The 16,953-nt window shown below is 42.0% G+C and overlaps 1 protein-coding gene across 11 annotated transcripts in view; it reads right to left on the reverse strand.

Annotated features, from left to right (window-relative positions):
• Nucleotides 1-16,953, reverse strand: part of CADPS (calcium dependent secretion activator) — a 205,224-nt gene that overhangs the window by 40,667 nt on the left and 147,604 nt on the right. For 4 of the 11 annotated variants that reach the window (XM_039734102.1, XM_039734107.1, XM_039734106.1 and 1 more), the window contains 5 exons: nucleotides 14,962-15,068; nucleotides 13,721-13,729; nucleotides 9,314-9,470; nucleotides 8,210-8,351; nucleotides 1,451-1,597 (listed from right to left, as the gene is read on the reverse strand). In XM_039734102.1, the coding sequence (XP_039590036.1) occupies nucleotides 1,451-1,597; nucleotides 8,210-8,351; nucleotides 9,314-9,470; nucleotides 13,721-13,729; nucleotides 14,962-15,068 (562 nt within the window). The remainder of the gene's footprint in view (nucleotides 1-1,450; nucleotides 1,598-8,209; nucleotides 8,352-9,313; nucleotides 9,471-13,720; nucleotides 13,730-14,961; nucleotides 15,069-16,953) is intronic. The other 7 variants (XM_039734113.1, XM_039734111.1, XM_039734109.1 and 4 more) reach the window with 3 other exon arrangements.

Raw genomic sequence — 16,953 nt, forward strand, 5'->3', positions numbered from 1 at the left:
ATTTCCAAAACGCACTGTTCGTATTTTGCTTGTGAGCACCACAATTACTCTAATCACGCCGGCAGCTTGCAATATACCATTGATGCTCAAGCATTTCCAGAGGGATTATCCAATTTTCTGTCATTACATGATTCTTATCTTTTCAAGGGCAATACCACAAAGCATGCACAGAGCAAGATTAAAACTTTCAAGTATTCTTTACAGACAACTGCCTAAGCTAGCCTTTAAAATAACTATCTTAGCATGAATATGAGTTGTATGGCTTTGAAACATAAACAACCATGCTAATATTTTAAAAGGTTTTAAATCTATTTAAAAAGATCTCACATCAGTGTTTTCTTTACTTTCATTCATTACCAGTGCTCTGCAATCCTGCCTGTGCCAGACTAATGGCAGAGGCGTTCTGGTGGACTCCAGGTGTAGATGTAATAGAGGGTATTTCAGTAAAAAGGAGATTCTGGGGTGAGTTCTTCAGTTTTATCTATTAAGTGAGAGGATAGAGGGAAAGCACCACAGTGCAGACTGAGACCACCCTATGCCAGCCCTAAATAACTCTCTGGGACTTCAAAGGAAAATGGACAAATAACAGTTCCCATGATAGGGCATCTTGGGAGATGAGCTACCTCAAATGATGAGATTTGGGTTGAGCCCACTGGGTACCACCCTCCACACTGCTCAGTGAGAAATCTCCTATAAGAGAACTTGCCTAATCTGTGCTGAGGATTTGTGGTATGTTCCCCCTCAGCTTTACACACACACCCTGGGACACTCAGGCAGCAAGCTGGGAGCACAGAGCTCAAGGCTTCTACAGAGCAAGTGCTTTGACACTATTTTCCAAGCCATAATCTAAAACCAACATTGAAAATCTCTTTCTTTAGTTGGTCATGGCATTATTTGGGCAGTAATGAAGGTCATGGAGCTTTAATTGCTCTCTGGGGCATCCCCTAACATGAATAAAAACTGTTAAAGGGTGCTCCTCTTTCTTAGACTGCTTCACCAAAGTCAAGAAAAAAATTATCTGGGAAATGCAGAGCTTGCATTAAATAAAATTCATTTTTAGATCTACATCTGGTCCACAGAAATTGGTTGACTGGCATTGAAATTGGTTCATCTTCTCTTTTGGACAAAACTCTTTGCTGAGACACATAATGTCACATTGTGAGTTCTGTGGTTTGTATGTTATTCAGACCATACCCCATTGTTGACAGCTATTTTGTAAAGCAAGATACTTGCTCAAACTCTCAGTGGGAGTTGAGACAAATTTTCAAGGTTTATACAAAAAAACCCTCAAAATACACATGCCAGAAATTCACTAGTGTCTCATTCAGAAAACATCTAATTAACTGTATCACTCTTTAAAGTTTTATGTAATGCACAGAAACAAACAATACATATCCATGCCAAGATTACTTTAAATTTAAATGAGATCTAATTTGAACTGAATACACACTCAGAATCATAAATAGCAGCCATCCATGACGGTGCAGAAAAGCTAGGCATTTGTGGGATGCCTAGTGGGATGTTAACTGGTAGATTTGGTACTTTAGGGAGATTCACATTTGGTAGATTCACATTGGGCAGATTACTTGTTAAACTCCTGTGGAAGAAACAGACAGAAAGAAAAAATACCATAACAGTGACAATGCCGATGTAGCAGAAGCACATGACACTCAGAAACAAATCTGCAAAGTTCACAGCATGAGGACAGTTAAAAAACTAAAGCAAAACATTTCAGAAAGAAGCATGAGTATGAAAGCTTAAATGTACTGTGTTTTCAGTCTGCTATAAAATTCAAATTCCTTAAAAAAAAGGTGCAAACCAGAATGAAAAGAAGAATTGCAAAGGGAAAAGTTGACAGAGAACTTAAACACCTGTGAAAATAACTGCACCTTCAAGTTCTGATACCATTTCAAAGTGCAGAGAGCAGCTTTTCTTCCAAAAAATCTCTTTTAAGGAAGAGTCTCAGTTCTTACACACACAGGCTCAATGGAAGTGCTAAACTACGAGATCTGTTAAGGGACTGGAATATGAAATAATAAAGAGAGAGTCTGGAATTCCAGCCATAAGAGATTTTCTCACCACCAAGCTCAATGGAGTTGCAATTTTGCTGCAAAACCTCTCTGTCTTAGACCCTCCACAATTAAAGATGGGCTAATCTAGAGTGATGAAACAGTGAACTACAAGGTTCTTCCTCTGTAAAGACTGTGCCCTGATCCTCTCTTGAATTCCTGGGTGCAAAACAAAGGATTGTCCAGCCCCACTATTTGTGCACTGTGCATAAACTGCACTTTGTAAATGAATCCAGGACTAGTATGTGACTGTTTCATGGCTGGCAGTGGGCCATGAGGTGATTAAGATATTCAAAGGTTGATATGAAGCATGTCTACTTGGGCATCATGACTTCAATCAGTATTTTCAGACGTGTAACTGTTATGCAAATAGAGATCTTTAAAAAGTGGACAGCTGTATTGATTTAATGCAAGATTCTCTCCTGGAACAAGGTGCATGTAACAGCACTGCATGCTCAAAGTTTGGAATCCACCCCGACATATTTCATTGTACCAGGTCTCTAGATGTTGTAATTGGTCTAATTCTGTTTTAATGAGAATCTTATCGCAGTTATATTCTACATGCAAAATGAAAACATCAGGAGATCTGGGAATCAGCAAAACACAGAACTCAATTACCCAACTCACATATTACCTGGCTCTCAGAAGAGAGGCCAGTTTCAGAAAAATGCCTTATTTCTGCCCTCTCCCAGGAACACTGTCTGAGCCCTGGTACACAACTCACAGGTGGTTTTATAGTCCCTATGAGGAACAAAACCAGATGCTTTGACACTGGTTTCACCAGATTGTTACTTGGACTCCGTGAAAATGGAATTAGAAATTCAGGATTTCAGCTTCACCCTGCACTGCTGAAGCTACTGAAAGCTTTTCTATTGATGCACACAGGCACTGCTTCAGCATCCAAACTTGCCTGCTCTGAGACTGCATCAGGATATGCCACCTTTTCAGGTCTCTCCCATTTCCCTGGATTAAATGAGTTACTTTACAGACCGCATTGTCTGGATTCCTGTGAAACTATCAAATTATACACTATGTCTTTCAAGGCATATTAAAATCTTAGTAACTTCCCTGAGACATATTTAGCACTTCATTTCTTACTGCAACTTTTATATATCAACCCCCAAAGTAATGGAATTGAGCTGCCTGAATAAATGTTTCCTAATGCAAGAGATGATGTGAACCACATCTCTGCAAGAGCTCAGCTTGTCATTGCTGGTGAATGTTAGGGAACAGACTTCATTCTTTGTGAATAAAATCCCTTGCTTGGGAGGAAAATCACAAATCAAAGTTTTTCCTAGTGAAAAAAACCCCGACTATGCTCTAATTTCAAATTATTTCTATGATTCTAAGTAGGTTTAACTTCCTGCTATCTGTGTGTTATCTTTTTCAGGCAAACAGGAGAATTCACTACTGTCACAAAGCTGTCCATTGTTTCCATTCATACTGTATCTGCTGCTAAGATGATATGACTATTGAATGAGACATAGACTACATAGTGATTGAGAGAGTGTTAAATCTTCAGAAATGGCAGTGCATGTGGTTAGATACTGATATGGAATAAATAAAGAAATAGCAAGAGGTGGACAACATATAAATGTATAAGGAACAGCAACTTAAATAACTTAGCCAGATGGTAAATACATAAATCAGAGGACCTTTGGTTTTAATATTAAAATTCAAGAAGTGACAGTGTTATATTAATAAAAACACTGTATTAATAAAATATGACTTCTAGAGTAAACAGTATACTATATTCACACGGAAACATATTTCTTTTATACAACACATTATTTTGCTGATGCAAGAATATGTTACAAGAATAAGTTAGTACTTTTAAAACAAAACAAAACAGCAAAATAATGGAGTATATTATCTTAACATACAGTAACTAATGTAAAAAAATATTCCCCTGAATTGACATGCACAGTTTTTCAGGTTCAACTGATCTAATTATCTGACTAACAGTTGCAGTAAGACCTCTAAAAAATGATTAATATTACCAACAAATGTTCCATGAAGCCTGCAATTGTTCAGACCATAAAACTACAGGTCCAAGATGAGAAACTGTTTCTAGAAGCCAGCCATGCCTATTTAATATAGATGGCTAAATATAACCTCAGCCATCAGGCAGGGAATGTGGGCATTTGCATCAACAAGATGAGGGCTGTCTGATTTAAGACGACTCAGCTTCAGGACTGGATCCCGATACGTTTGATGAGAGACACGCTCTGGAGCTGCACTGCTTGTTTTCCTGGTGTCTTCTGCTCCAGCCCTGTTTGTGTGTGTGAGCCGTGGAAATGCCCTCACCTGGACTGTCTGCTGGGAAATTCTCAGTGCAAGCAGGCTGGCAGTGTCCCCCTGCACAACCTGCCGGTGCTCACACTGCACCGCGGCACCGGATGAAACGCGTCCAGCTGCACCGCGGCTGCTCCTCTAGAGCTGCCCTAGCAGTGAGAGGAGGGCAGAAAAATCACAGTATTTTTACTGAGCTGTCTCCTGGGTTCAGAATAGAGCTGAATGAGACCCTCGGCCACACCGAAATGCTCAGCTCCTACAGGATGCCTGAAATGATTTAGTGATGGAAGAGGCAAATGCCTGTCTTCCATCACTATAAACACTTGCAACCTCACTGTCGAGGCTCAGGAGCAAATCTTTTCACAAAAGCCTTGATGTGAAGCAAAGAGCTTGATAGTGAAGTAGGCAGTCAAATCTGTGCTCTTCCTGTGACTGACACCAAGAATAGTAACAAAAATACTCACTTTCACTACAGCGGTGCTTCTTTTAAGGGGAAACGTTTTTCACTATCATTCTGTAGTTGTACAACCTTATAAAATGATTAGTATAATCATATTGTTCAAGTTCTGACATTTATATTAATGATACATTTTATAAATAGTTTGCAAAGGGTTAGTGAGCAATTAATAGATGCTAAAGCCAGGACTACAGAGCGGTAGAAGAGCCCTGGGTCAATGAGTAATGTTCTAGTCAAGCCATTGAAATTGGTTGTCATTGCATGAGCTTAGCATTTGCTCAAAAAGATCTTTCAACACAGACACACACACAGAGACACACACACATACGTGTCAGCTGGCTGCGAGATAAATCAGCACTCTCTGAGAAGCTAGCATGAAAAAAACCCATTGCAAACCCTACTTTTCCAAGACCTCTCAACTCACCAGAGAACAGACCTACTCTGCATCCTGCATACTTGGATGACTGTGCGAAGGACAAGTGTTCCACATTTCTCTGCGTGGATTCATACAAGCGCACCAGCTGCTCTAGCTATAGGGCACGGACCCCCTGCAAATTCAGCAGCTCTGCAGAGGCAGATTACAGAGCCCTCATGAGCACATAACGTCCATGCTTTCCCCCCACCATTTTTTTCAATACTTAACAGTATCTCTCTCACTGTGATTTCTATACCTAACTCCTCAGAGCATAAGGTGCAGAGTATTCAGCAATGAAAATAGAAGAAATACATGCTTGCAAACTGCCATCTGGTCAGGTTATGGAGGGCTACATATTTCAGCCTTGACTGCAAACACAAGTACAGAGAAACCCTTTCAAAAGATTCCGTGTTGTGGAATAATTTCTTGGTTAACAGGAGATAATGAAATTTCCTTCTCATAATGCACTGTAGAGATCCAGGACAACAACCAGCTTGGTGGAACGGCCAGCTTTGATGATCTGTCTTTGCTGGCTGACTTGAAGGTCTATCTCCAAAGCACAGGAAAGCTGTGGAAGAACACTCTGCAGTGTTCCTGATTTCCAAAAAAGCTCTGCTGGAGAGGTGTCAATAGAAGGTCACAATTTGGTTGGGAATTGGTTGCTCCAAACTATTTGAGAATCCATGGCCACAAATTCAACTGTGCTACAGTATGGACATGTGGGGTGAGAAGAGAGCAGATACAGGAGGGCAAATCAAACAGAATAAGTCTCTAACCTGAATTTTTCTGCAAGTTCCCTGTCGATCAGACAAAGAGGAGCAGGTGGTCTGCCCAGGAGGCAAAGATGAAGATGCCTTAACATTTCGTTCTGAACAGCACATGAAAAATGTCATAAGATCCTAGGAATGACACTCCTCTTTTCCTTTGCACTGTATGTGCCACCCTCTGGCACTCACTGGTGCTTCCCTTCACCGGGCCACATCACGTTGAGCCAGAGTTTGCAACTCACACTTTTGTGTGCGAGACATAAGAACAAAATATCAACACGTGAAAAAAAAACCCATGGTGCATCTTTGCACCAGATGGACAGAAGCTTCTCAAGGAAAGCACCCACTTTCCTGCTGGAAGAAATCTTTTAAATACCCAAGTCTGTAAGAGAAAGAGTCCATCCTGAGCTTTTGCTTGGAGATGCAATGCTCAAAGCACACTGTAACTGGAACTCCAGAAGGGAATAACCATCACAAGAGAACTAAGAAAAGATCTTTTATAACTATCAGATAACTTGGAAATGATAGATGCTGGCATACCCAGGGACAAAGCATTTTGACAGGCAAGTAGCACATCCAAGTACTTATGGACATCTATAGTTAACTCCTTGAAGTCATTAAAAAGCAAAAAGATGACAGCTTCTGATAAAAGAAAAAAAAAGCAGAATGATTTGTTTATTGAGTGCTTGACCCAGGTGGACAGGTACACAGAGTTAACTGCCTCTGTTTCATAACAGACAAGGAAATACATATTTTTTACCAAAGCAGAGCTCTGAAACTGAAGTTAATGCTAACTTCGAAGTGCAATTCTGCTTGAAGGAGTGGCTGTAAAAATGGCATTCTCCTACTCGAAAGATCTATTTCTTGTATGTTTTCTGGGTCACATCTGCTTATTTGAAACAAGATTTTTTAGGATCTTTAATCCTGTTAGCCTGCAGACCAAAGACGGCAAATGGAAAGTGAGAGAGGCTCCTGAACGCCAGCCACTTAACCCCACTCAAAACATAGGGGATGATCAGGTGTCAAGAAAAAGCCCGAGATTTGGCAGGCAGAATCCTTACGGATGCTGAGGATGCACAAGAAAGAAAGGAAAAAACCTGGGTACTCAGACTCCAGGTTGCATATGGGAGGCTGGCTGCTGAACAAAATCTCTTTTCCTTGTAAACGGAACATATTTGGTGTGAAAAGCCCTGAAAGACCACACGTTCTTTTATACAGCAACCTCTGAGAGCGCTGTGCAATTTCACTTTCCCTAGAGAATGACAAAAAAAGCAAGGAAAAGAGTCTCTCCAGAGGTCACCTGGTCCCAGTTCCTGGTCTGAGGCACTGCCAGACTCATGTTGCTTGCAAAAGGTCCATCTTTCTCTTTTAGTATCTTTATTAGAAGGAAAAGTCAGCTATTTCCCTTTGTAGGATCTGACTTGGCTTTATAGAGCAAGCATGACAGGGTTCAGCAATGCTTCAAAACCTGTGAAATAACAACAGTAATCCAAAGCACATGTCACATTTTTATCATTCACCAGCTCTTGAGTTCAATTTGGGTTTTTCTCAGGCTCCCAATTTCTTGCTGGTAAACTCCTAGCCTTCCAAATGTAAGAAATGATTATGCTTGAGTTATCTTGCCCGTGTCTCACTTTGGTTTCTGCACATCTAATCCTACAGGCAGAGGAGCTGGGACTGGCAGAGCTGCCCTGGACATGGGGACATGTGCAGCCACCAGCCATGGGGCTGATGCCAGTGGCACACACTGCACTATCCCCCCCCACAGGGTGGGTGGAAAAAAATGAGTGTTGAGAATAAATACAGCAATGACTCACAGGGGTTATAGGACTGGAACTGAACACAGTGAAGCGAGATTTTTTTGTTCTGAAAAGGAGCTATGTGAGTTCAAAAGCAGCATTGGAAAAGGCCTTTTAGAATGGGTTCCAAAAAGCCATGGCAGTTAAGAAGGTTTTCCCATTTTCATGCTTCCCTGTTCAAAGACACACAGTTCAAAACTGAGGCAGTGATGCATTTCAAAAAGCCAATACCATTTCCCTCATTAACCTGAAAATCCTGAAGAGATCAGGCCTCCTATTTATAGCATTAAACTAGAACGTTTAAAGCGTTTTCTGCATGTCTAGTCTAACGTTTGCTAATTCACCTCTATATGAATCTCCATCCATTTGCACCCAAATTCCGATTGTATCAAAGGAGGTTTCCTTACTTTACTGGCTCCCATGACTCCCGCTCAAAGCCCCTGTGAATTGACTGTGCAATTGAGGACTCCATCAGATCGACATATCTAACAACAAGTGGAGCAAACAGGTCTTGGAGGTGTTTGTGGAATTTTCCATTGCACAAATTATCTAGAATAGATAAATAAAAGTATAGTAAGACACTACTGTTACTACAACCTCTGTAACAAACCACAGTGTGGCACTTCATCAAACAATGAATTTGTCAGTGAACAGGAAAACTTCAAGAACATAACAGGAGCCAGAGTTCATGACACAGACAGCAGGAATGACTTCTTACTCCAAACAAATAAACAGACAATGAACCTTCTTTTCCATTAATGTAAAACTTACAAATACATTATCACTTCCTGTGAATAAAACCAGTGTAAGAAACACAGCACAGCAAACATTATGGCTTTAGCAAGTGGGAGAATAATTTATTCTTTGGTTACTCAGCACCATGATGCTGGAACTTGCTTTCTGAGGGTGAGTCCCTGGCTTTTTTCACATAGTCTTAGAAAGCTAGCTGGGGTCCTGGCCTAGGACCTAGCTAAGACAATGCCAATTTTGCCACCAGCTCCCCAGGGAGGGTTGGACTACCCAGGAAAGTGTCAAATCCACACATGGGTTTTGAAAGCATGGGCCCAAGTGTTTCAGAGAATTGTCCTATTTCACAAAGCACTATTCTTATGAACTACTCCTGCTTCTACTTTCATTTTCCTCCCTTCAACAAAATCTTAAAGCAAGGACCGGCTTACTCCATACTAAATAAATGCAGTACACATATATTAAAAAATACACACATTTAATGACAGATATAGAGTACCTAATTCCCTGCTTATGAGGCAGCCATTACAAAGAGACTTGAGAAGATGAAGCAAAATAAAATTCAACTTCCCACCTTTGACTGCAGTGATTTAAGGGGTGTGCTTTTTTTTCTAGTGGCAACGGAATAAAATCAAGCTGGTGCTAAATGAGTTTGTAAATCTCTACCTATCTCAGTTCTCTGTGCAGTAAGGAGAGGCTGAAAGCATTATCAGTAACCTGAGCTGCCCATGGCAAAGGAAACGATCAGAATGCAGAATACATACAGTCACTACGGAGGGAATCGTTAATGAGCTGAAAGAGCGGGAAGCTGTCCCAGGTGTCTGGGGGTTGCACCTCTAAGGCTGCGTCCATATCCACTGCAAACAGGGACAAGAAGGTCTCCGCGTGCTCAACCATTAGGTCTGACCACCAAGCAAACGCCTTCAGAGTTGGCAGAAAAAGATAATAAAGATGTGTGTTAGTTCTAAATAAAACACGGGGAAAGATGTTAGGCCACATATCTTAAAAAAAAAACAAAAAACAAACAAAAGTGCATCTCATGGAAACTACCTTTATTGTAAAGAGAACAGTGCTTTGGAGTGCTAGCCTGCATGGGCAGTGCTAATCACAGAATTAGGCACTGCTGTTCTAACACAAAGCTTTCTTGTAGAGGGTCTCTTCAGAGCTCCACTGTAAAGGCATGCAGCTGTAATGTAGCAGAGAAGGTTTCATCTGTTCAATTTACAATAAATGACTTCATTAATGATGCTAATTATCAGGACAAAAATCAACTAATTCTTATTTCTAAAGTACAGAAATTTGGGAGTTTCTTCACTGTGCTTGTGGGTTTTCTGACGTGCTTTTCAACAGCTTAAATTCTACTTGGATTCGGTACTTGCATTTGTCTTGAAAAACTAGAAGACTGAAACATTAAAATCTGTCCTAAATCATTCACACCCTGTTTTCAATATATTTCAAACATCACCAGTAAAGTTATTACAGCACTGTTCATTTTACATGGTTATCTAACACACTACCACCTTCATGATGCTACTGATTAGGAACCCATTACAAAGCTCTACTATCAACATGCCAAGGTAAAAAAAATTATCTACAGCAAGCCTATATTTTCACAGAGGCAGGAAAAACATATGTCTAAACTTGAAAACCAAAAAATATCAGTGAGGTAACTCATTCTCATGCACATGGGTCCTTAAAAATTTGCTGTGCGGGCTCTCTGAGGTGACATTCACATCATACATGGCTCAGATGTGAATGCTGCAAATGCATGCATGCGTGTTCAGTAGTCACTTCTGGCTGGGAACATGCAATATGAGAAGAGCTGTCCATAGGACCATGTGCTGTCATTTTGAAGTGGTAGGAAATTACTCAGTGACTTAAAGGAGCTAAGGAACAGCTTTATGGCACTTGGCAAGAGAAAGAAACCTCTAGGTAGGCATAAGAGCGGAGATGAAACGGAAGACATTGGGAATGGAGGAATCAGTTTGAAGAGGAATTGCCAGTCAGGGAGGGGCATTTTTTACATGTTTTAGCAGACATAAATAAGCAGAATGGGCTTTCACTCTCTCAGGGTTCAGTTTTGATTTACTGATGAAGAACTGCACTGATGTGCACAGCACAACTCCAGCTACTGGTTCACCTGGTCATGGAAAGGGAACAGCACCTCCAAAACAGGTTACTGCCATAATTTTTTCTGTTTTGGCTCAACTTCTCAGCTGCCAGTGATAATGGCAGGGGGTCTTTGGAACTATTGAAACTCCTTCAGTCCTTTAAAATATAAAGCAAACTGGCACTGCCCTGCTATTATTCCATGAGTGAATACAAAATTGATGTGAAAGCATGGATAGATTGGGCACTGCACTCGGCATTTTCTTCCCAGACCACATCCAAGATGTAAACCAAATAACCACATGACCCCCAAACTAATCTTAGGATTGGGCCTGCCCTGTAATGGGGGTGAAGATGAAGGCACAGCTTCAGTGTCTGCCCATGCCTGAAGCAGCAGCACCAGCAGGTGAGTGTCCCCGTGGTCACGGCATGGGGACAAAGTGGCTACAGCAGAGTCCTTTGTCTGCAGACTGTCCTCAGCTCCAGGCCAGTGGAGGAAGCTGCTCAGCTCTGCTGCAGCATCTCCTGCTTGGGGATGCTCAGGGGTGCAGTGGCAGTGGTGACAGTGGCCATGGGTGTCCACAGAGCCGTCACTCTGGGAAAGCCAAAACCAAGCTCAGGGAGCCTGTGTGGCGCTGGGGTGTGGGGCAGAGCTCTTCAGTGCTTCTCCACAGTTGGTGCTGGTGTCTAGCCAGGCACAGGGCTGGATGCCAGTGATGCTGGGAGGCACCAAACTGCTGAGAGACCACAGAAGAAGTAAAACTATCAAGAGGAAGGTGTGCTCCTGCTGCCTGCTCCAACCTGCCCACAGAGGTGGGTGGGAAGGGAGCGCTGCTGAGCAGTGGGGCTGTGCAGGATTCTCTTATGTTGGCAAGGCCTGGCTGTGGTTTTCAGGGAGGCTGCAGGGCTGTCCTTGCTCTGATGTGGTTTCTCTGGCTGTGACTCTGCCTGCCCAGAGCCTGCCATGCTGGCACCCACCCGACACTGACCCTGGGTCTGTGGGCAGGGAGTGACCCCTACGATGGCAACCGGCATTTGGGGGAAAAGGAAAAGAGGGGAAGCCAAAGAATGTCTTCTGTAACAAACATTTCAGAGTCCTGCAATAAGAACCTGCTTTCATGAAAAAGGAAAAAAAGAGCTATTTTAAAAAAAGAAAAGCATGTGATCATTGGTGGAAAAAACTTATGCCCAAAGCACTAATAGTTTTCCTTTTGCTTGAAAAGTCAAATTTTAACTCCGTAATTCTGAAACTTATGTCAGGATTCTCAACCTTCTCCCTAATTTCTGTAAGCAGGATTGGTAACACCATACTTAGAAGACCTTTTTCAAGATGGTAACATGTCATTTATTTACCATCTACTTACCTGCTTTGCTTAAATAATAATGTAAAGGGGGAAAAGTGTGCTTTGTAGCCAAACACACCTATTATTGTATATTTTACACATGGATACACATGTATATATGTATGACCTCAAGGAGTTAAGATACATATATACATATACACATATGTATACATAGAGAGAGAAAACACAAATTTAAAAACAGCTGAATGGCATTGCCTCTGGCATTTGTCATCAGTCATCCAGAGGAAGGGAAAGGGAGCTAGGAGACATCTGATGGGAGAGATGATACAATGCCAGAGACCTCCCGCTCCCACATTACAGACATGGGCACACAGATTCTGCTGTTTCTGCCTGTGCTGCGTTGCTTCCTTCTCATGGGTAAGACAAACCCAACTGACTAGACATGATACTCCTCTTGTAATGATTTTTGAACATGCTCTGAGTATTATTATCTACATTCTCATTAGGGATTCTGCCTGGATGTCCACACGGGGAAAAAAGGGGCATGTGTTAATTGCAAAAAACTACTGTTTTTTAGTAAAGTAAGGCATTTCTTCAGTAAGCAGTGCAACTTAATTTTCTACTGAATAACTGAAGTAGACCAAGGAGTCACACCTCACAGGTCAAGCTTTTTCCGGGTGAGTGACAACATATAAAAAAAAGTCACCTGGAATTATATGAAGGGGGAAAAATAAAGTGTAATACCTCAGCAATGTTCATTGCACAGTGACAGTACAATGTGGCTACAACACATAATAAAAATCAGTGGTAAACCACCCAGCCTCTTCTCTCTCTTCCCTGGGTGCAATTCAAAGTGTGCAGAGAGCTGGCCAACTGCCTGTGCACTGCTGAAATGCCACAGCCACCCTCAGGACAGGGAATTCAAAGTGTGCTGGGCTTCTGGAGAGAGATGGATTTCATCCTTCCAAGTCACCGTTCAGAACAAGGGATGGGGATGCCTCCTATCTATCTTGGCATTAACCTTCTGTCTCTAATCAAAACCTTGTGACACAAAAGATGCTGGAGAACAGTTCTGAGCCTTCCTCATCATGTGAGGATCTTGGCAGCACGGCTGGCTGAGTGTGACTGGTCCTGCAACTGCTTCCTCTTTTCAAAATAAGCTGTGTTTTAAAAAACAGCTCCTTCCCAGCTGGTTGTACATCCAGCCTGTGCTGGTGAGGAGTGGAATAAAACAGTTTTTGCACAAGCATAGTGCTCTCAAGCACCCCTTGCTTTAGTAAAAAAGAGATTTATTTCACTCTTCACCCCATATATTCTCTCTCTACATATAAATACTGTATATCCAGTACAAGGCACATACAGACAAAACCAGAGGAAGACCACTACCATTCTAGGCACTTGTGTAGTACTTAGTCCATCTCCACCACAGTGTACTAGAGGTGGGGTGAATGCAAACGACAGGTAACAACAGGCTGAGGAGCGAGTCCAGGCAGGTAGGGTTGTGTTGGGATGTAACTGCAGCGCTCGTAAAATATACCCATTGCTGCATGCATGGACTGGACTGCTATGCCACATTTACCCTCCTGTGTCAGGCTACCAGCTCTGCAAGCAGCCGACCCAAAGTCGCTGTTACATTCCTCGGTCAAGGTTACGGAAGCGAGGGCAACCAGGGTAAAATCCCAGTGGGAAACATGGCACTGAGAGGGCATGCACGGAATATGACAGGAGTGACTCGTTTCGTTCGGTTTAGTCACATACCTCTTTCCCCTGCCAGGATCATCCAAGATTGAATGAACAGTAGAAAAACAGGGAGGAAATTTAAATATGTAATCAGGCGTTAGTTGGGTTTTGTGGATTGCTGTGTATTATCAATAAGTAAAACTATACTGCATATTTAATACACACTGGAATGATTTTTAGGTGATTGTGAAATTATTTATCAAATGCTCTTAATGCAAAATATTGTGAGTATATCTATAAATATATATATATCAATGGGAAGGAAAAGAGAAAATAGTGAAAGAGTGCAACAATACCTACAGTAATAAACAATAACTGTTCACTCTGAATTTTAAAATTATTAACTTTTCAACAAGCATTCAAGAGCACCAGATTTACAGAGAACTCAGGGCTCAATCCTGCAAATACTTACATGGGTATGCAACATCACCTGCTCAGGGAGAAATGTCCTGACGTGCTGAGAGCAGGACTACAGCCAGCCATGCCAGCTGCCTCTGGGACCAAGTGTTTCCAGGATCAAGCCTCATGATTTTCTGGTGTATATTTGACTATGACATGGTTTCAGTGGTTTTAATACACAAATCTTTCTGTTAAGGTGCTTCAAAGATTTAAGAGTGGTTGCATTAGGCCTTAGATAACCCAGACAATGAGTAACAGAACATAGTTCATCCTAACCTCTCTGACTAGTAATTGAGGTGTCACCAATAAGCCAAGGCAGAAGAGTCCAACAGGAAACCAGGTGAGTTAATAATGTACTGGAGGGGCCCAGGGAGACCCCTGGAAACAACCTGAATTCTCAGAAAGGGGCAGAAAGGAGAATTTTTCTGTTTCGTTGCAGTTTTCCTCACTCCCTCCGGACAGCAGGAGCTGCAGCTGCTTGCAGGGACCCTGCTCATGCTGGCTGGAGGCACACACATATAGGTCAAGATTTGGAAATACAACCTTTCTGGAAAGTGGACAGGCTTGCTCTTGCAGGTAGTTGGTGGTGAATATTTTGGCCAGACTGGCACTGCCAGAAAGGCTGCAGGCTGACATCGAGGAGAGCACAACTCAGTTAATTCATCCTTTAGCCCTCCCTCCCCTCTGAAAACACATTCCTCCTGAAGTGTACCTTGCCTTCATCATACTCGAGTGTACTTTCAGCTTTTAAAAAAGATAACCCAGCACCAGTTAGGAAGACATCACACAGATATAGAAAGCTCCCACCGGATCCTGCGGAAGACTCGGGGGGACACGACCTCGCCGGGGACGCTGCTCACCTCTGCATGGTGCTCTTCATTTTGCTGTAGGACTTCAATTACCAGCTCTGCCAGACGTATTGTATCTTCTAACTTTTTAGCTGGTGTGACTAACCGGCCTACATTCTCTGTAGTACAAGAACTCAAGTTAAAAGGAAGGCAGGGTGAAAAGCTAGACGAACAGTGAGTTATTTTAGAGGTTAAAAAAAACCTTATAATATTCTGCAGCTTTAAAGATCTTTTCATGCATATGTTAAATGCTTATATAATTAGTACTGAGCAAACCAGAAAGCCACATTCGTTATTATACTATGAAAATACAGTGCTCCAGCTCCAAATTTCACAATACTGCCAGAGTTGGTTTGCTTTATGGTGGCACTTTATTAGCTCAAATAAGAACATCACATTCCCTAAAGACAGCATCTGGCCACTAATGTATGAACAATATGTGTCCTTTGATGTAGATGATGCTATTATAGGAATCATATCTATATTATTTAAAAATTCTTTCAAGAAGATCAATTCAAACAAATCTGTCTGCACTTGTAATAAATTGTCAGACTCGAGCAATTTAAATGTCACCTGCTTCTAAAAGCAAAACTCGCAGGTCTGTCTTGCTCCAGGATTTAACTCCACAAGGGTCAGGAGTTACGCATGCTGGAGGGAGTGAAAAGTGGTAAATCCCACGCTCATGGGTAAGATTTATATGGGAAAAGAGACACAACTTTAAAACAAAAGCCCCGCAAAACAAACCAAAGAGTTTAAATCCTGGAGCTTGGTGTTTACCTATGTTGAGTTATTTTGCAGTGTTTTCTGAAAACTCTAAAAAAACAATTAAGTTATATTCTTCCAGGTAATTTATATTATTAATAACACATTAAAAATATGAGGTGCTAACAATACGGAACATTTAGAACATTTCACTAGAAATAATGAGAGGTAAAGAAAATAACTACTATTTCCCTGAACGACAGCTTCTGCAGAGCTGACCACAGACATGTCCCTCTGGCTCACACCCAGGTCCCAGCCCAGCTCTCCTGAGCAGCAAGGGCAAAGAGAGGCATTTCACTATACAGCCAGTCCGTACCTCTGCATCCACAGGTATTTTACCCTCTCCATGCTATCAAAGGGCAGCTGGGGTGTGCAAAGTCTGCCTGTGATGGTTGTTTGGAGAAGGAGTGGAGTGGGAGACCTGCCCCCTTGGGATCCATATGCGAACAGGCCAAGTACTCACAGGGCATCTCACTCCAGCCTTCCACACATCCTGGTTTTTTCCTAGTGTTTTGGTCTTGTTTACTGGTGGGACAGAACCTTGAGGTTGCACAAGATGGTCTGTTCTGCTTGACTGGGTCACACAGGGAGAAATCCCTGCCTTGCTGAAGGCTCAGGGAGCTTACAGGGCTTCATTCTCCCTCTAAAAGTCTTGCCAGCTGCTAGTTTTTCCTGAATACCTGTTTACAGGTTACACAGTTCCCATGAAAAGGAAAGCCATATGTTTCAGGATGGTCCCAAATGTGGCTGGTTTTTGGAGGAGCTCAGCAAGCTGGAGTCTGGCCCTGTAGGGGCTCAGCTTGGCTGTGGGATGATAAAGCACCATGCGAATGAACTCTGCAGTTTTACTGATTCATGGCACAGATAAGGGCCTTGGGTGTTTCTTCTCCAGTTTTGCTGTTGTTTCTTGTATCATTGGAAACAAACAAACAAACAAAAAAATCAAGGTTCCATTTAATATAATTTACTGAACAAATACTGGAATTGGAAAGCTCCTGGTTAACTCTGCAGTCTTTGTCCTATACTATCCAGCACCTCAATGGCTACAAGAAGTAGAAACCACTTCCTTTTGCAGAAGGAGCCCAAAGACAAGTCCCTCAGTAAGATCTGGTTGTTTCTGCACCTCCAAAGCCAAGGGGAAGCTTTTCCATTGATCAGTGCAGCATCAGGCCCATTCTCATTTACAACACTGATCTGCTCTCAAATATAACTAAAAGACAAAAGTGTTAATAAGAACAACTG

Source organism: Passer montanus, unplaced genomic scaffold (assembly GCF_014805655.1).
Source record: "Passer montanus isolate IOZ18808 unplaced genomic scaffold, ASM1480565v1 scaffold9, whole genome shotgun sequence".
Taxonomy (NCBI): domain Eukaryota; kingdom Metazoa; phylum Chordata; class Aves; order Passeriformes; family Passeridae; genus Passer; species Passer montanus.